Source organism: Eptesicus fuscus, chromosome 10 (assembly GCF_027574615.1).
Source record: "Eptesicus fuscus isolate TK198812 chromosome 10, DD_ASM_mEF_20220401, whole genome shotgun sequence".
NCBI lineage: Eukaryota > Metazoa > Chordata > Mammalia > Chiroptera > Vespertilionidae > Eptesicus > Eptesicus fuscus.
The window spans coordinates 78,931,995-78,953,570 of NC_072482.1; the positions used below are offsets into that span (position 1 = coordinate 78,931,995).

Sequence of the window (21,576 nt, forward strand, 5' to 3'; positions counted from 1 at the left end):
AGCATTCTGGGCTATAGATTTAGAATGAAAAGTTAACAGCACACATTGGCGATTAAATCCAGTAGACCAGTAGGCGAAGGGAAGGCCTAGAAGAGAACCCTTGGGTTCCCAAAACTTAAGGGACAAGTATAGAAAGTGGGGCTAGCAAGGTGACTGAGGCTCCAGAGAGGACAAAGAGAAACCAGGATACTATAATGTTATGGAAGCGAAGAGGGAAAGTAGCTGAAAGCAGGAGACTGGCAATGTTGCGAGGACATATCTGGTCAGTATCATCAAGGGCTGAAGAACAGGCAAGCAAATAAACATCTAAACACCTCCACTGACTTTATCCCTTAGCACATTTGGAGTGTGGGGGGGCGGGGGGGGGGGGCATCATTTCTTGTCCCTTAGGTGTTGAAATGAGGAAGAATACTGCTCCTTTTCTAAACTCATCTCAAAGCTCTATGACAAATCAAGTCTTCCAAATGACAATCTCTGAACCACATCATCTCCTGGCAAAGGGTATGTATTAAGGCTTGGATTAAAGAGGTGAGACAAAGATAATAGAATGATATGGGGAAAGAATTGTTTAACTTGAATGTCTAGTTATCCATTTCAATAGTGTTTGCTCCTCAGCAATCATTACATAATACCTTATACCAAGAGATAAATAAAATAAGATCTTGTTAAATTTTAAATTGGAGAAGTGTTGCAGGGTGCAGGAAGAGCTAAACACTTACTGCTGAGGTTATAAATCTGAATGCAGGCTATCCCAGACATAGCACTCTTCAAAGACAATTGGAACAACTTAATAACTTTTTCTTTATCAATCACATTATTTGAGCATTAAACTAGGAAAGATTACAGAACTTTATACTGTTGTAATAAAATTTATTTTAAGGTGTTATACCAACAGCTTTCATCTAAATAATCTATTGTTTACAGAACAGCTTGATTATATAATGCTATGATATCTACAAATGAACATATGGGAAATATCTACATAAATAAAAAGTGACATTGTGTGTATATACCTTGGGAATTAGATATAATAACATCACGTGTCATTTATCTTGAAAAAAAAAAAGTAAGTGTCAATGTAAATGGCACAAATCCAGTGTACCTTATTTAAAAAAATAAGCCTCAATTACCCATTCAGGTTCTATATTTGTTTCAAATTTACATGCCATTCTTACTTCATTATTTACAAATTTTCTGAATCAAAACAGGTTAGAAAAAAAGTAGAATGAAGATTCTCCTATTGGCATTTGAAAACAGCAGGAGTGACAGCTGATTATCTGTCTGACACTGAGGAGAGAGAAAACTAAGTAGAGAGAAGCTCAGAATTTGGAGTCAACTTGAATAGGGATGGAGTAGGTTTCAGTAGATGCCAATACTATTATAGTAAAATAACTAATGTTGACATGATGATCCTGAGTTATCAAGTTCATGTGGGTCATTCATAATACTAGATCAAACCAGAGAGAGAGAGAGAAAGCTTTCCTTATAGACTTGAGGTATGAATGCCTTTCTACAGAAACATAATCTAGCATGCATTTAACATCCAAAATTTTAAAGCTAATCTTGGTTGTGCAAATTGAGGCATAGGGGAAAAGGAGGGAGAGTTGATTTGCTGTGCGTTAGAAAATTAACACAATGAGTTAAGAAAGAAGAGAGGGAGAAGAACCAGACAATCTAGAAAGAGGCTAAATTCTGAACTGTGGAAATTGTTGGAAAATGATGACTAATATTCTTTCTTTCTCTTCTTTTTTTTTACATTTTCTACAAATTTATTTATGCATAAACTTTACATATTTACAATTTGATAAATTTTGACATAACATGAAACCATCACCACAATCAAGGTAAAGAACATTTCCATCAACTCTTCTTTTGTTTTTAATACTCATCCAAAGATATTTTTCCATTGATTTTTTTTTTAGAATGTGTAGAAGGGAGAGAGTGAGGGTAGGGGGAGAGAAAGAGAGAGAGGAGAGAGAGAGAGAGAGAGAGAGAGAGAGAGAGAGAGAGAGAGATTGAGATTGCTTCCCACACCTGCCCCAACCAGGGCTGGGGATGGAACCTGCAAGCGAGGTACGTGCCCTTGACTGGGAGTTGAACCCAATTCCCTTTGGTATATGGGTCAATGCCTTAACTATTGAGACATACCAGCTAGGGCTCCATCAATTCTTTTTAATTTCTTCCTTTGACCACTTCTTGTCTTTCCCTAATCTCCACACAAACACTGATCTGTTTTCTATCACTATTAGGTAGCAACTTACAGTATTTTACATAAATGGAATCATCCAGTATGTACTCTGGCTTTTTTCGTGCAGGGTAATTATTTTGACATTTACCCATGTTGTGTGTGTATCTGATTTATCCACGTTGTGTGTGTGTGTGTGTGTGTGTGTGTGTGTGTGTGTGTGTGTGTGTGTGATTACTTTTGCTGGTGGGAAGGGAAAATGGGGAGTTGTTCAATGGGTATAGAATTTCAGTTTTGCAAGATGAGAGTATAGAAATCTGTTTTACAAAGACGTGCATATATTTAACACTACTGTATTGTACACTTAGAAATGGTTAAGATGGTAAATGTTATGTTGGGTCTGTACACTATTTTTGTTTTAATTTTTATTTTCTTTGTAAATGTGGAGCATATTTTCATGTGCTTATTTACCATCTTCTTTGGTGAATTGTCTAAATCTTTTGTCCAATTTTTTATTGGGTTATTTGTTCTTATTGAGTTTTGAAAGATCTTTATGCATGACCTGATACAAATCCTTTATCAGATAAGTAATTTGCACACAAAAAATCCCTTAGTGTGTAGCTAATAAGTGGTTGGATATGATCTAACATTGTCAAGAATTTTTGTATCTATGTCCATATGGAATATTGGTCTATAAATATCCTTTTTTTGTAATATTTTTGTCTGGTTTGTATCAGAGTAACTGGCCTCACAGAATGAGATGAGGCATTTTCTCCTCTTCAATTCTCTGAGGAAATTATTATTTCTTTTTTAAATGTTTATTGGAATTTAATAGTGAAGTAATTTGGACCTGAATGTGTGTGTGTGTGTGTGTGTGTGTGTGTGTGTGTGTGTGTGTGTGTGTGAGAGAGAGAGAGAGAGAGAGAGAGAGAGAGAGAGAAGGTTTTTAAGTACAAATTAAATTCTCTAAGGAATACAGTGCTATTTGAGTTATTTATTTCTTAGTGAGTTTGATAGTTTGTGCTTTTCAAAGAATTTGTCCATTTCATTCAAATTGTTGAATTTTTGGCATCAAATTGTTTATAGTACTCTCATTAACCTTTACTGTGCAGAAGCTGTAGTGATTTCACACCTTTTATTCCTGATACTACATATTGCTGATTTTCCTGAATTTTTCTGATTAGTCTGATGGGATGATTATCAACTTATTGATCTCCCACTGGACCTTTGTCCCCTCATCCAACAACATGGCTGAGCTCTGACCGAAGTCCATCTGCTGACACAGGTTCCTGCTGCTAAGTTCCTATCTTCTAGCATTTATGAACATCGCCTGCCTTTTGCTTCCAGACATCTTGTCTTTTTTGTTTTTTTCAGGAAGCCAGTGTTTTCTTCCTGGATCCTTATTCAATCACTCCTTGCTCAGATATAAGGGGACAGTAGCAACAAGGTCAGGAAAGACAGGAAGGTAGGGAGTTTTGATGTGTGGATGGAAGACGAGTATTTCAGTTGCAAAGGATTGTGGAGTTTTTAAAGGGCAAGGTGTAGTAGAGCTTAGGCTGTTAGGGAGATTAGAGTCAATATCAAAACAGTTTAAATGTCAGACTAAGGAAACTGGACAATAAGCAATGTTGAGCCAGTGAAAGTTTCTGAGTAGGTGTGTACCATCAGAGTTAGTCCAGGATGATGAATTGTGCAGCTGTGTGTGAGGACAAGGATAGATCAGTTGGTTATTTTAATAGTATAGGCCAGCGATTTTCAACCAATGTGCTATGGGACCCTGGTGTCCTGTAAGAATTTTTAAAACATGCAATACCTGACTATTTCGTCAGGGTCACTGACCAATTTAGATTGTCAAATAAAAAAAATGACAATAGTGGACACAACAATAGCCATCTGGTGTAAATTAATCATACTTTTTTTTTTTGGTCATATTGGCAAAAAATATAGTGTTTGGTGTGCCAGTAGTTTATGTGCGCCATGAGATAAAAAAAGATTGAAAATCACTGGCATAGGACAGAAAAAGAGAGTTGTACCCTCAGGCAAGGGCAGTGGAAGTATGATGTTTGGGTTCAAGAGACATGGAGGAAGAAGACAGGTTTCAATGTTTTAAGAAGCACTTCAAAACATTACAGAGCTGATGGCATACAGCCATCAATCCAGGTTTAAAAGACAAGCCTTTCATATGATCACAGAATGGAGAACACTAACATGTTATAGATGAACAGAACAGTTTCAACTCATTGGAATTTGGAGAGCTCCTTTTCCAACAATGCTTAGTAAGGCACTGAAGCACATCAACAATATCAGAAGAGGTGATGAAGCAGCATTTTCCCAGCTAATTATGCTTCATACATATTCATAAGCATCACGGCTGAGTTTCTGAGCTGTGTCTGTAGTGTATGTAAAATATAAATGAGGTTTTAGAGTTGCATAGCACTGTTTATTTTTTAGAGATTGTATTTTATAAGTTCTCTGTGTGTATATGCAATATATACATTATATATATAAATTGGATAAAAAACTTTCATTATGTCACACAATAGAATATGATTATATGTAGGTTGTTGTATGTTATTAGTTAATAATAATTTATAAAAAATGTGAGCTAATGTAAGATCATTAGAGAAGGAAATATACAGGAAAACATGTCTATAAAGATTTAACAGAGGGCTCAGCACATAACTGGCTTTTGAGACATCTTAGTTTTGCTCTTCCTACTGTTTGCTAAATATTTATAGTAACTCCTGTTAAATCATCATGTCACTGATTAACAGATGAATGAATTGATTAATTTACCCAATAAAAGTGTATAGCTGCCTCAAGCACCAGAGTGAGCGCTGATTATTCAGAGATGCAAAGACTCTGCCTCTCCTAATGGTACTATAGTGGAATGAATAGATAAACAAAAAATCCTTTATAAAGAGAATGATTACTGCCATATGGAGCATGAAAACATTTAAGTGTTTTGCTGTCAGAGGGGGCTCCATTAGGGGCATAAGATGTAAAGAAGAGACCTGAAGTTAAGTTTATCAGGTTGGTAAACCTGCACCCAAGTGATTTATTATTTAAGTAATTAATTTGAGAAGTTATTGTTTATATTACTTTCTATATTATATTTTATTATTTTTAAATTGTTCCTCAAATAATCTATTAGAGCTAAATTTTCTAAATTCATTGAAAGATTTGGCCCTAAGGAGAAATGCAGAATGTTTCTTTTTTAAAAACATGTTTATGTTTTAAATGATTCGAGAGAGAGAGAGAGAGAGAGAGAGAGAGAGAGAGAGAGAGAGAGAGAGAGAGAGAGAGAGACTGGTTGCCTCACACATGTGCCTTGACTGAGAATTGAACCCTCAACCTAGGTATGTGCTCTGACCAGAAATCAAACTTATAACCTTTTGGTGTTTGGAACTATGCTCCAACCAACTTAGCCCCACACTGGCCAGGGCCAGAATATTTCTGTTTTTGTTTCTGCTTTATAAAGAAAGTTGTAACTGAAAATTCAATATCATGGTTTATGACCTATTCCATTACCAAATAATTTATTTTACAGGATAAGTCTTAAATATTTCCAAAAGGTATAATATGCTGAGATAATATATCACTTATATGATCTTAAATTTAAAATATTTTTAATAAAGAAAACTGTTCAAAATGTGCATGGGTATATGTAAGGTCTGGCCATTAGCTGCAATATGTTTATGTATAATATACATCAAATAAATTTACATTTGGTACATTAGACTGTTGATAAAATCAGAGATAACTTTCTTACTATAATAAAATAAATTCTCAGAAGAAATGGTGGAATCTAGATTATGTACATTTTAAGAATGTTTTGAGAATATAAAAATGTGCATGTGATATTAATTGATAGATTAAGCTATAAAACAGTCATATAATTATTACCCTTTGCATGAGAAAAGTATGGACAGATAAAAAACATTATAAAAATATTTATTTGTGATTGGTGGGATTATTCACATTTTATATTTTCTCCCTCTTACTGTCTGTATTTCCTATTTTCCTGTAATAGACATGAACTGCTTTTGTAATGATTGAAAAAGGTCACACAATTTAAAATATGAAAATCACTATGTATTGATTTTAAATGTACTTTACTATAACCTATGTTTTAAAAGTACTACAGGAGAGTAAAATAAAATAGTGATTAAAAATGAGTAAAGAAACAAGCCAGTTTTTTTTTATTATAAACCCTTTAGTTGTGTTAAAAATACAATTTAAGGCAGGTTGTTTGAAGCATCTGTCTTCATCTGATAGCATTAACACACTTTGATATAATTTAAAAAATTACCCTAATTTATTATCATTAAAAAAAAAAGTGATGGCTTTGGTCTGAAATCTGCTGAAAGGCTGTATTAGTGCTGGCCTCGCACACTGAGTCCTAACATGGAAGAAGAATTACCGTAGATGAGTCTCTGGAAGACTGGAAGCCAATTAGCACACAAAGGAGACTCAGGGATGGGACAGAAAATCCTCAAAATCATGAAAATTTAGAATCAGGGACTGAATATTCAGCCGGATGAGAACTCCAAGAAAGACAATCAAAAGAGGGTTTAAAAATATGTCACTAAGTGAGAACAGGTTTCACCCACTGCTGCGTGACAGCCATTGCTCCAGCACACATGGGGGCCACCAGCTTGCTGCCAAGAGGCAGGGAACAGATAAGCTGTTGGGGGCAGGATGGCTGGACTATACAAGGATTCTTGATTTTGAGTCAACAGAGAAGTATCTACTGAGTTAGAGAATGTCCTCAGAGATCATAGGCTTTCTTTCCAGTTAATGTGTAGAATCAAACTCAACATGGCAATTTCATCTCCTACTTTTTCCACCGCAGGTGGAAAACCTAACAGCAGGCCTGAGAGCACTGATGCTGTGAATAATATTAGTTCAAACTTATGTTGTGTTATAGCAGCATCTCGAAGAGTTTCTGAGTAATGATACAAATTCTTTAATTTTTAATAGTTGTTGCCCTGAATTTTTAGATATGCCAAATGCTGGATCATAAATAGAAGTTTGCTTCTCTGTTTCCAAATGGAGTCAAATGAATGTATCCTGTACAAAGAAAATTACTAAAGTTAGGGTGGCTTAATGAACACTACTTCTACACACAGATTCAATATTTTTGGGGGGTTACTTAGAGCCTCACTGACTTTTTCATATTTGCTATTGTGTGAAATACTCAGTTTGTAGTTAAGTTGCTGAATTGAAGAAGAAGAAGAAGAAGAAGAAGAAGAAGAAGAAGAAGAAGAAGAAGAAGAAGAAGAAATGCTCACTAGTTTTCTTAGCAAATTCAGTTATATCAATTATGGTTTTATATCATTTTTTCCATTAGTACTACACTGGTATAAAATGTAAATTCCAATTTTTATAAATATTAATAAAAAATCAAAATTACAGTGTGGATGACTTCTAAGTAGTGGGTTACAGACTGAAATAGAAGGTATACAAGTTTACAATTTGACTGACTATATTTTATTGGGTCTTTTGAATGCAATATGTACTCTGCTAATATTTGCCCAGTTTTTTATGTAGGAAATAAAAACTCAAAAATGACCTTGCAAGTATTCTTTATGTATTTTGGTTCATCCAATTACATAAGGCAAATATTAAATAAGACAGGCTGAGAGAATACATTACCATATTTCTAGTCGAACACGCATAAGAAATGCCTTAATGTTTAATCACACTTTTGTAAGATTTACATTGTTTAACTATCTGATTTGCTAACTAATAGTAGTGGAGTCAAAAGAATCTTGCTACTATAAGGACTCAAAGACTAATAAGGAAAAGCAATTATTAGGAATGATATTAATAATATTAAAGAAGAGAATAGTAATAGGAAGGAAAATAACATTTCCTATAAAGAAAAATATGAGTTATGCAGGTAAAAGTTGGAAAGCATTATTTTTATTAGCATGACAAATAACAAACATAAATGATTATCGCAGATTGACCATAGGTTAAAATTCTATTCATCTCTGATTGTCCTGTGGGTTGGGTTTCATAATGCTATTTACACATCAAGTACATTAACTATGTGGGTAAAATTCTAAAGAGAAATTAAAAATATGGGTATGAATAGTATCTCATAGTTATCAATAAGTAGTTCATTAGCATCTTTTATTAGCATCCTAACTGTGTCAATGATAAGAGGAAGATATCATCTGAGGTAATTGAAGATTGAAGATAAAATTAGATGAAAAAGTTAAGTTCTAAGTTTGGGAGACAATATTATAGGAATTAAGCCAAGGAAGGGATTAAAATAGACTATAAAATGTACTTAATATGAAGACAGAGCTTCTAATTTACAAATTCTGACCTGCTATCTTCTCTCTCAAATTTTATTTCAGAAATTCCAGCATACCACTAGAACTTAATTCCTATCAATTGAAAAAAGAATCCTACATGACATCCATAGTCAAACAGATGTATAGGCATTATCTCAAACTAACTAGAGAAAATAATTTTATTTTTCCTTTGCAATGTTCTTCTCTGTTCAAATTTCCTACCTTTTGTGGAGATATACATATCTTATCAGTCCTGAAAATGTGGAGCATGCTGCCATTCTAGATCCCAGCATCAGTGTTTGGAGATGGCAGAGGTTATCTACATTTAGTGATCAGCTGCTATTTACCACCTGTTACCTCTATGAACAGTGTGGACTAGTGTGTGAAATAGTGAGAGGGAAATGCTCAAGGGGTCATTTGTGGTTATCCATGTGTCTGTCCGGTGGAGTTCTATTGTGACGTTAAATTTTAAAGACATTCTTTTCTGAATTGAATGAAGAAGATAGCAGGTCAGAATTTGGGAATTAGAAGATCTGTCTTCAAATTAAGCACATTTTACAGAAACGGAAATAGAAATAAAACGAAACTCCACAGTCACCAAGCAGTGAAAGGCTGGCAGCCGGCCTGGGAGAGATTGCATGAGCCGAGAGCAAGCAGAGATGCTCAGCATCTTTCCCAGGGGAGGATGCTGGGCAGTGCGTTCAGGTCTGACCCAAAGGTTCCCATTGAAAAGCGATGGCCCGAGCACTGCTCACCACACTCACTCAATAACTACATGAGTCAGCGGAGGCCCTGAACTTAACCTTTTCACGAGGAAGTAGAATATACAAGAAGAAAACAAAAGACTCCTCAGAAATATGGGTTATTTAATTTAAAATTGTCATTTTGAGCAAAAGGACTGTTTTCAGTAAACAGCACCAAGAGACTAAATAAAACAGAGTTGCTGTGCAGGGAAGTTCAGTGGGAAACTAAACTCTGATGGAGTGAAGAGAAGAGAAAAGAAAATGTGTGACTTCAGCAGAGGAGTCTTCACTTAGCAGGATGGACACCGCCCCTAACTACCTGACATGAGTCTTCCCACACTTACTCCCCTTCCATCTTTGCACTTATTGTAGCCTGACATTGTTCAGTGGGCATAAGCCAGGGAGGAGGCACAGAGAGTCTGAAGAAGGCCAGGTCTCAGAAACAACGGGTAAGGAAGAGGGTGGCAGTCATTCATGGGAATAAAAATGGATAATTCCCTGAGTGCCCCTCGCTCCTTCACTCTTGCTCAGAGCAACTGGCAACCTGATAGCATGTGCCCCGAACCTTTTCCAACTGAAAACATCACTTTATGGGACAGACCAGTCTTCTTTGTGCTTGCTGTGAGTGCTTTAGTAACTCAGTGATTCTCTTTAGCACTTACTTTGTAATTTTTCAGAGATTTAATTATTTTTTGCATGGTTTATTGAAAGAGAGAAGGAATCCTGGTAACAAGGGGATGCGTTGCCATGCATTACAACTCATCCTAGCTCTATGTTTGAGGTAGGCTAGCCTATCATATATAAACACAATGCTGAGGAAAAGCACATATTTCACAGAAGCATAAAACTGAGAGTCTCCTAAGTGTAAAGTGATAGTATGAAATTTGGGTGAAATTAAACAGCTCTATAACATAAAATGTTAGAAGTGTATAAGGCTAACGCAATCACAATAGCAAGATTGAGATTTTCATTGGTACAAGAGATTGTAAAAGGCATGAAAAACATCAATTAGAATGACATTCACTCATTCAGTTTTTTATCAATTCATGAGTGCCTGCTATTTGCCAGGCACTCAGTTTGATGCTGAAAATGGTCACTCAGTAAAACATAGGTCAGATGAAAATGCTGACCTTAAAAATTAGAGTCTTTTTTAAAATAGAAAATTATCTATGAGGAGATGGATAAAGAATTTAGTTTAGATTTTTTAAATGGGTTCATTTTAAGAGAATTACTAAGCATAAAGAAGTTTCTGCAATAATTATATCACTATTTTGAGTAATAAATGAACAATATAATGGCATCAGTGGAACTCATTCCAGAGAAAACCAAACTGTAATAATTGCTGATAGAATATGATGTTTTCATTATGACCACAAAATAAACCCTCTAAGGTTGTGGTGAATATCTCTAATATCCCTGAGATCCAAGAAAGCACTTGTGCCCAATATCAAAGCAAAAAAACAAACAAACAAAACAAAACAAAACAAAAAATGATCTGTTTCTTTAACGTCAATTATTTATGATTAATTTGCAGTTAAATGTTGAATTGAGTTATTTTTTTCCTGAAATTTTTATGTATAGAGGAGATTTTATGTGAAACCAAAGAGTAAATAATGGTCCTGCACATTTAAACTCATCATATGCTTCCTATGAAATGCTTTTTTAAAACCTTAAATAGTTCCACAGCTTATCATATAACATATTTACAAAATGTTGCTCCATGTAAAGGATAAATATTTGCCACTACTGGAGATACTCAGATAATGTGTTAAATATACTTGGAAACCCAAGTTTATTTTGAACAATAACAGCAGCCAAGGGTTGCTTTGAAGGCAAAGGTTTCAATGGACAAAAACAGTGTAAATAGTTTAGAACCATATGATATGATGTGTTTTGCAACAAATGCACTTTGTAGTCAAACTTCACATATAACCAACTTGTGTGCAACTATGAGCAATGTGTTAATTTTCAAAGCACCTTCTTGCTGATGACATTTGGAATAATAGTGATACATTTTGCTGCCCAACCTCTTTGACCATTTTTTTTCTGTGACTTGGAGGCACAGACCCCCTTGGCACCTGTGGGAATTTCAAGACCTTTATCAGTAGTAAGTGGTGGGTGGCAGAAGAGTTCTGCTATGATTACAGTACGCTGAGAGTTTGTTTTGAGTAAAATGTAAAAGGAGCCTTTGAAAATAATTCAAAACAAAGATTCTATTTTACTGGGATTTTCCATATCTCCTTTAGAGAAATTCAGGTACTTATTCAAACACTCGGACCTCCAGTCTCAGTGCATAAATAATTCTATTTGTTTCTTACCAGTTTTGTAGCTTCATGTGCAAGGCCTTTGGCTTCTTCAGCAATTTTGTCAGCTTCATCAATATAGTCCTTAATATTGCTGTAAGCTTTGAAGGCTGCGGTGGCATTGAAGGAGATGTTTTTAGCCTCATCAAGGATTCTGTTGGGATTACCCAATGAAAAAGCATTTGAGAGTTAAATGAAGAACATCCTACTTACAAAACATATATGGCTTCCAAATAACCAGGGCCGATATAATCATGATAATTCCAGTCATAGTGGGCTATCTATTACTGTATTATGGTACAGTTTTCAATTTAAACTCATCTTCCTAAATAATTCAGCTATGAAATAGTATGAACATATTATTAAATACTCATAGCACCCCCCACAGCTCCTGTAGCCATGTGCACCAGGCAAGTATGTGCAGTGAGATGATGCTTTCATTTGTGAAGCATGCTGCACATTTCAGAGCACTTGTACCACATTCCTGGAATGAATTTCACAAAGTCTCTCTAGGGTAGGTGTATTTCCCAGGTGAAAATAAATGAATCTCAGAAAGTTAAATAACTTGTTTCAGGTCACATGTCCAACATGTTGGCTCCAAGTCCTTGCCAATTAAGGAGTTGGAGCCAGCATCTACAGATTTCTAGCTTACTGTTCCATCTACTGCCCTTCATGCTAAATTGGCAAAAGTTTGTTATAAAATGAACTGTGTATGAACCGTGCCCTCGGTCTTCAAACATTTACATTTTCCTTTGTATCAATGAGTATTACATATTGGAACAGAATTTTACACATGTCTTATATTAAATACAGATTTGTTTGGGAAAATGATTCTTGGGGCTAAAGCACCTTTGTAATTATAGGGAAGCATCCCAGTTTTACCTAGAAGGCTGTCCATAAGTCAAACACACCTCACCATTTGCCCCTCCCTCCTTTGACCCTTATAAGAATCCCAGGTCTAGTGAGCTGTTATTTCACAGAGGAATGCACAGTGCCTCCCTGGAGTCTGAAAAGAAAAAAGACTTAAGTCTTTATGTTGGGCCACATTTTCAAAAGCCACCTTTTTAACAATGTATAGTTTGGATTCCATTAAAAATATAAGACTGAAATTTGAAGCAGAATGTGTATTTATACATTATTATTTAAAATGCTAATAAGGCAACCGCTGCGCTCTCCAATAAAGAACAAAACCCACATTTTCTAAGTGTGGCCTGGGGCTATGCTCACTCCCTACCAAGCCATGTTTGAATCTGCTTTTAACTTGGACTTTTGATGCGGCTCCAGTAGAGCTCTGCCCAGACCACCCTAATTAGGCTCTTCCACAGCAAGGCCATGTAGCTCGTACGTTCATAATTACAGAAATCAAAATTTGAAAGCGACTGTCTACCATTTTTGTTAGTCAAAACTTTTGGGCAAGTGTCAAGTTACATAGACATTTCCAACAACAGTTGACATACCCATCAAGGACAGCAGCTGAGGCATTCAACTGAGCTGCATGGTTCTCAGCCTGGTACACCTTCTCGGCAAGCTTCCTATCTTTCATTTCTCGGGAGAGGTCATCTATTTTGTCTTTCAGCTCTTCAGACATGGGTGGTAATTTAGTTTGAATGTCTTTAACATACTGTTATGTAGAGAAAAGAGGGTGTTTTAAGTAAGTAAATCCAAGCCTTCACTCATTTACTAATTACTCTCTGAGATATAATTACGCATACTTAGTTTTTTATGAAATTCAAATTTACTAACATAGCAAAAAGAAAACGGAGAATAAAAGCTGTTGTTTAATGAAAGAGATTAGGAAATATAGGAAGCCAATTTACACCAAGAAGAACCAAAGTATCTTTTTTAAAAAAAATGTTACTTCATAGGTATAAATGCACAAACGATCCTCATAAGGATCTTTTAGACCATTTATGTTTATATCACCATATCTCCCAGTGTCCACTGCATTAGATGGTATGTTAAAAGTCTGTTTGTAGATTTAAATTTCTCTTTTAACTAACTTTATATGAATATTGAAGCAGATTGTAAGTGTCGTCCTAGCAACAAGCAATGTCCTTCTTCAGTGTGAAAGAAAATTCAGGCTGGTGGGAGTGGATGATTACCCTCACACAGACATTAGAGAATTTTGAAGTTCTAATTGTTGCCAATAGGTGGGGGCACAGTCACAATAGAAAAATGCAAAAACAACTTTACACCCACAAGAAGAAAACGTTAGCATTTGCTTATATTACTGAGACTTCTCATTGATTCCCATCTGTGAAAGCCTATGCCATTACCATCTTTTTATTTGGGGTTTAATCAAATACTCACGTCTATGACTGAGTTGATTTCATCTGCAAGACGACTGGCTTCATCAAGTATGTCATTGCCTTCTTTTAAAGTGTTCTCAGTTTGTCGTTTTCCACTTTCAATAGCCTCTTTCTTTTCCTGTAAGACAGCATGAACATACCATCAAAATGCTTTTAGGTAAAACCCTATCCAGCCCCATATTCCCGACTTCCCTGAGCTGTCTGAACAAAGGCGTTGCAAATAAGGTATGCCATGCTGACAATGAGGCTGGTTGAGAGTAATATGAACTACTTAGCCAATCCTCCAAGAGTTGTTTTATTTAAATGCCTGTAAGGTACTTTCTTCATCCCATTGTGAGAAAGTCATCCGAGAGAAGAAAAGTTATGTGATGGTAGCTGAGGAATTAAAAACTATTTTTTAAGCAAGATGAACATCCATTTTTAAAAAATATTTTTTATTGATTTCAGAAAAGAAGGGAGAGGGAGAGAGAGATAGAAACACCAATGATGAAAGAGAATCATCAACTGGCTGCCTCCTGCACACCCCTCACTGGGGATTGAGCTTGCAACCTGGCATGTGCCCTGACTTGGAATTGAACAGTGACCTCCTGGTTCACAGGTTGATGCTCAACCACTGAACCATGCTGGCCGGGCTGAATATCATTTTTTAACTAAAATGTAAGTGCTAAATATGTATTACTGAACATGTGGTAACACAGTGAATTACATTGAAACTAGATGTTGAATTCCAGAATCTATGTGCCAATGAGTATTTTGTGAGCATATACATAAGCAGATTTATTCTATGGGAGGTCTGTAAAAAATGGAAAGAAATTGAATTTTTAAGGGAATTTAGGAGAAGTACTTTTTTTTAAAAAGGAGAAACTATCACATGGAAGAATAAACTTAATGGAAACTCTCATAAGAAGAGAGCAGACTCTAAATTTTCTTTGAAACTAATAGCTTGTCTCAACACTACATGAAACTCATTCGGAACTTAGAAGAGTAAAATCATTGAGAGAGAAATAGTGCTATTTCTTTATTTGGAGCATAACTTTGCCTGTTTTTTTTTTTTCTTTTCTTTTACTTCTGACTCCTTTGTATTCTTCCAATCACCTTTTTATCTGAGGATTTAACTGCATCAATTATAATTTTAAGCCTCTGCCATTTATGTTCTTTTACATTAACAATAATGTTACTTTATATATTCATTTTGACCTTAATAATGTGTCAGGTAGTTTATAAGCCTTTCTTACTTAATTCTACACTAACTCTATAGGTACTGTGTTTATCACCTTTTAAAAAAATAGGAATAAATAAGAAAAAAACAAAAACTCATACAGAGATAAAAATATGGTGGTTTCCAGAGGGAAAGGGAAGTGGGGGAGTAGTAAAGAGTAAAGGGGGTCAAATATATGGTGATGGATGAATATTTAACTTTGGGTGGTAAACACAATGCAATATACAGACGATGTGTCATAGAATTTTACACTTGAAACCTATAGAATTTTATTAACCAATGTCACCCCAATAAATTTAATAATAAAAAGTAAAGAAAAAAAGAATAGAAAATTGAACAAGTTTTGTGACTTTCCCAAGGCCACACAGTTAGTACAATGTAGTTAAGATCCGAACCCTGGTCTATGTAATGATACAGCCTGGGTCTTGAGCTATGAAAGCACTGACTCTCTAATTGTAGAAATGGCATTTCTTATTTGCACCGGGAAAGCACTAATTTCACACCCTTCTTTCCCTGCCTTTTCACCAACCCACTTTAGTGTGACACCAGGTACATACACCTTGTTCCTGCCTCCGAGCCTTTACACTTGCAGTTCCCTTAACCTCGTGCCCTTCCCGAGTTCTTTGTCTTGCTTCTTCCTTCATTTTCTGCTGATGGTCACTCCCCTGATCACCTACCTAAAATAGCACTCATCTTTATCTCAATTATTTTCTATAGACTAGCAGACAGTTATTCAGGCTACAGCCTGCTTTGGCTGGGATCCAAGCCCTGCCCATTGTCATAAGGTATGAAACCTGGGCAAGTAATTTAGCCTCATGTGAAATGTGTTGTCCCTGGCTACTCAAAATGTGGCCCATTGAAGCATTAGCATCATGCAGAAGCATGTTAGAAATGTACAATCTCAATGCCTTTTGGGAACTATCAACTCAGAATTTGCATTTAATAAGAACTCCAGGTGATATACACTGTAAAATTTGAGAACTAGCTTAGAACACTGCCTGGAATATAGTAAACATGATGTAATTGTTGACTATTATCATATTATCTTATTTTGTTCTTCTTAGCACCCATTTATCTGAGTTATATTCTATTGGATGGCCACAAACAACTAAAGATAGATAATATTATTTTATTTTTTAATAGATTAAACCATCTTAATTGTGCATATTATTTAATGAAAATCAGGAACAACAATTCATCACAATATTCATATATAGGGACTAGTGGAAATCACAGCCTGCTGAACTGTAGGTAGCTGATAGAGGATAACGTATTGAATGCATCATGTAATGTCACTAAACATATCACTTATTATTATATTAGCCCATGCTCCAGAGTTTATGGCCATTTTATATACTACTCACTTATTGATTTTAGTGACTATCTTCCTCACTAGAATAGAAAGTCCATAAAAACAGTCTTATATATCATTGTATTTCCAATACCTAGAAGAGTTTCCTCAATAAATATGCTTGAATGAATAAAGAAATTAGGGTCCATTCCTGAAACTTGAACGGTGACACTTGGCTCATCAGTTACTCCCATCACTGGCTAAAACAGGGAGTTTCAATATGTCATTCCCTCCTCAGGGACAATAAATATAGGGGTAGTCTTGATGCTCCTGATAACAAGTCATATTTTATCTTCCAAGAGTCTGACATATTTTTACATAACCATAGACCTTAGCTTTTGCATGCACTGATTAAAAGTTATACCATGTATAGACATTCAAGACTTTTTTTTCAACATGGCTTGTTTGTATTAATGAATCAAGGTACCTGACAATGCTGCGCCAGTGGGAGGGAGAATATTTCCACATGCACATTAGAAAGAGCTGCACACATTTTGGTTTCAATTAAGTAGCGAATTAGAATCTTTGTAAAAGCTCCATTTGAGTCACTTTAGGGAACCAACTGTTATGCAAGATCAGAATGTGTTCTTTATCATACTAAAGCAGAAGTAATGAGCTGGAGAGTCAGGAGATTTCAGAGGTGGCTAACTTTCAGATTAGACACTGACAGAATCTAGTTTTAAGCCAAGGAAAAAAATGCATATTTGGAGGATCTAAATATTAATAAAAGTATACATATGACTTTTTAATAATTTTTGTTTATTTGTTTCATTGTTAATTCTCACCTGAAGATACTTTTTTCATTGATTTTTTTAGAGATAATGGAAGGGAGGGAAGGTGTGAGAGAGAGAGAAAGAGAGAGGGAGAGAGAGTGAAGGAGAGAGAGAGGGAAAGAAAGAGAGTAACATTGATGTGAGAGACACATCAATTGGTTGCCTCACACATGCCCTGACTGGGGCCAGGGGATGAACCTGCAGCCCAGGTACGTGCCTTTGTGGGAATTGAACCCACAATACTTGGGTGTGCAGGCCAACACTCTACCACTGAGCAACACCGACCATGCCAACATATGACTTTTTTGTGTGTTTGTTTCATGGCGCTTTATGTATTCATTGGAAAAAAAAATTATGGCAGACACTGTTGTGGGCCAAGGGAATAGAGTAGATAAGAAGATGCACTCCTCATGGCTTATCTGGAAGAGGGAGAAAATGAATGAGAGAATAAATGTATATTTTTAAGCAATGATGAGTGACATAAAAGTAAATAAATAGAGGGAACGCATAGAGAATGATGTAGGATATAAAATTCCCAAGATAGAAAGATTCGAGTGGTTAAGGAACAAAAAGGAGGCCCATTTATACAGAATTATCCTCCCAAAGTATGCCATAGGGATAATTGAGTGATTCTGTTTGAATACTAAAGTTGATTATAATTCTACTTTTAACTTCTAATTAGATCTTAATTGATTCCAGAGCTCAGTAAATTAAAAACCTTTTGTATGTGTTGTGTGTGTGTGTGTGTGTGTGTGTGTGTGTGTGTGTGTGTGAGTGCGAGAGAGGGATGATGCATGTTTGGGTTGGTTTAAAAGCCAGTTAAAGCTGTCTTTCAGTCAATCCTTTATTTAGCAAGTCACTATTTATTTTCTTTGCAATCCTTCCTTTTATAAGGTTATAAGGACATGCTCCTTTGTTTAATTGAATTGCTCACCTTCTCTTTGCCCATTGGCACAAAGTCCCTCTGCCTTCTCTCCATTGCTGGAAATGCCCTTCTAACCCAGTTGGTCTTCTAGAAGGCTGCATTCAAAGCCTTCTATGATCTGCCTCCAAATACTGTTTCCAGAACCATCATCTCCTACAGACTTTTATGCAGCCTATGACTGAGCTTTACTGCTCTTTCTGACATTTCATAAGATCAACTTACACTTTCAGAGCCCTGTGTTTGAGTCCAAGCTGCTCTATACCAACTTCTCTCAATTTCTGCTATGATGACATCATTTCTGTGATTCTTCCAGCCTCTATTAATCATAGGAGTACATGTAGTTAAAGGTTAAAATGCCTGAATTTTTAGAAGACTGTACATTTTATGAGGCCAGGAGTCATTTCTGTGCAACCTCAGTCACCCTGATTACCAACAGCACCATCACATGGTAGATGTCTGACAGACTTTAAATACTACGCTGGCCCATTTTCCTAGCCTTATACCACACTATTTTTCAATACAAACCGATTCTCTAGTTTACATGAACCACTCACAAATCCCAGAGCTGTAATTTTAGTCCATGACTCCACTATTTCAGTGTACCACTAACTTTTGGGAAAAAAACAAAACTCCTTGGCTTAGTCTTAGAATGAAATTCTCTTTCAACTCAAGGTCTGGCTCATCTTTGCTGGCTTTCTAGCCCCTCACTGGTTTACGTGAGTTTTCATTCCAACCCTATCAAACCACTGAATTTTCCCAAAATGTTTTATCTTTTTCCCGCCCTGTGCCTTGGTATTGTTTCCCCCTATTTCTGGAATGTTCTTTGCCTTCTATTTTGACTAGCTAGTGCCTACCCTGTAGGACTTAACACACATGTCAGGTCCTCTGTGAACCCATCCTAGCCCAGGGTGATGGAGATGTCCTTCCTTTGCTTGCCTCTATAATTACTCTAGTGTATAGAATGGTTTACTTGTGTGTGCCTCCCAATAAATACAAGTCACCTAAAGTCATCAAAAATGGTTTTTATTCTAAATATCAATGGTTCTTAAACTGAAGACTGCATCTGAATAACTGGAGGAATTTTAAGACACCAGTTGCTAGGCCCTACTCACAGTTTCTGTTGATAGTTTTGAGTGGGGCTTGAGATTTTGCACTTTGAACAAGGTTCTAACTGATGCTAATGCTGCCATTCCAAGGATCAATGAGGACCAGTACTTAGCATTAACGATTTCTGTATTCAGCACATGTCCTGAATTTAGCAGGAGCTTGATAAATGTTTTTAATAATAAAAATTACACACTTACCTTTTTAAAAATAAACAAAAAACACATTTGAGCTGGGTCTTACTAGTATTTTACCTTCTTAGCGGGCATAGACACAATGAAGTTATTTATTTTAAAAATTCAGCTCATTATTCAATCAAATGGATACAATGTATAGGTTGTTCTCACACCTGTGTGCACATCTAATTAACCCAGGGAAAGTTTTGGAATATGGACCCTGGGCCACATCCTAGACCAGCCAACTCGGTCTGAGTGTGAGTCCACGGAACTGGTCTGTTTCACAAACTCTCCAGGTCATTCCTTTCTAGCCAGTCTAGCACCAACCTTGGGAATCACCTCTAATCAGCCTTGGCAAACAGCCTTAAACAAGTTGTGCCTTCCCATGTTAATTGCATCAGTTTTTCTAATTACTCCAGTAAGTCTTGAACAAGCCTTTACCTAAGCGTGGCATATGAAATGAAAATATGAAAAGGACCACTTAGAACTACAGAACTGACTATATAAGCTCCAGGCATCTCGGGGTGCGGGGGGTAAGGGGGGACAAAAATTATGGCTCCTAGTTTTAAACCTGACTAAAAGGAAGGAATAGCTAAAAGCACCATTTATTGTGCCATTATAACTCTTCCTGAAATACTTTCTAGATACTTATTATACTTTCCACACAGGTAATTTTAATTTCTTAAACTGTTGCCATAAAATGAAGGGGTGCACCTCCGGGTTAGTCACACCACTGGTGTGTGATGGAGCGGGATGAGTCATGCCGGGGCCTCCGACATGAAGACGGTCTAGCATCCTGCCTCACAAGACGGTGCTTTTTCTTTAATACTGCCAGCACGTCAGTAGACTCCAAATTGGTTCAGATTAGATACATCAGTTAAGGAAAAGTGAGCCTCTTCAATCTTCTATCAAAATGACAAGGTTAAGTCCCAGGAGAGAGATTGGGGGGGAAAAAAACCTTTAAAAACTTAATTTGTCCTCTGCTTAATCCAAAGTAGAATGGACAGAAATGAGTAGATAAAAAAAAAATCCAGATTAGTTTTGTTCAATTAGCATTCCACATATATGCCAGGGTATGTTTAGTTACAGTTGAAGGTGAGATTGTATGTTAAGATTGTGGTCTGTCTTTTCATATCTGCAAGGGATCAAGTACTTTGAAAACAGCAAAGGTTAAGTTTGTTTCTGGGGAGAAAATAGCTGTTGTCGATTTTTAAATACCAAATACAGGTTTGTGGCATTCTATGTACTAAATTTACTCTTGGGGAAAGTGATCAATTTGCCATGGTTAGTAGTAACAGAGAGGATGAGATAGAGAGGAGAGAGTGTTGGTGTCCCTCGTTAAGGCGTAATAAATGTTGGGTCTCCTGTTCAGGCACCATAATTGTTGGTGTCCCTCATTAGGGCACCATAATGCCGGGGTTCTTTTCCCAGCCTTACAAAGGCTTCAGCATTCTGGAGAAAGGGGCTGTGCGTAGATGATTAAAGAGTCCAAAGACGAAAGATAGTTTTGAAAGGCATTGGGGGGTCAGAGGAGCTTCAACTGAAGGGAACTGAAGACTCTACCTTGACCAAGGACCCGAGCTTTTATTCAACACAACCTGTCCTAAGGCAAGGTGGAAATATACACTTCAAAGGGTTTACAGAGATTGTCAGTTTCAGGAATAGCCTACAGCTGTTCAGGTGTTTGGCCAACAGGAGGCAATAAAATACCCTGAGCTGTCTGGCAGTTAACAATCCCATTCAGGTTTGGGGGAAATGCCATTTAGCCATTTCCAACAGGTAAATTACATATGTGGCTCACTCTTGTTGAGCCGCCCAAGTCCCATTAACCTTTTGACGGAACTCTTGTAATTATTACATGCTGAAATTGGTTCTCGGCAAGAGAGAGAGAGAGAGAGAGAGAGAGACTGATTCATAGAACACATTGCAAAAAAGAAAGGGACTCAAAATCTCCCAAAGCTCTGGTCTCTCAGTGAGCTGTTCCACATGTGTCCAAATTCCATGAGAAAATACTTGCACTTCTGTGATTTATGGCAATCAGATATCTAAACAATGGTGTATGGCTTAGGTTGGGTAGATTATAAAATCGTGTTATTAGTACTTGAAGGTACCCTCGACTTGCTGTAGTGTTGGGGGACTGATCCTTAGAGACTGTAATTGACTTGCCCATGCCTGTACTT

General features: G+C 36.4%; 1 protein-coding gene across 1 annotated transcript in view; it reads right to left on the reverse strand.

Moving 5' to 3' along the window:
* Positions 1-21,576, reverse strand: part of LAMA2 (laminin subunit alpha 2) — a 489,326-nt gene that overhangs the window by 87,322 nt on the left and 380,428 nt on the right. Inside the window, exons 38-40 of the mRNA XM_054722564.1 lie at positions 13,850-13,966; positions 12,997-13,160; positions 11,555-11,693 (exon numbers count right to left, since the gene is read on the reverse strand). Of these exons, the coding sequence (XP_054578539.1) occupies positions 11,555-11,693; positions 12,997-13,160; positions 13,850-13,966 (420 nt within the window). The remainder of the gene's footprint in view (positions 1-11,554; positions 11,694-12,996; positions 13,161-13,849; positions 13,967-21,576) is intronic.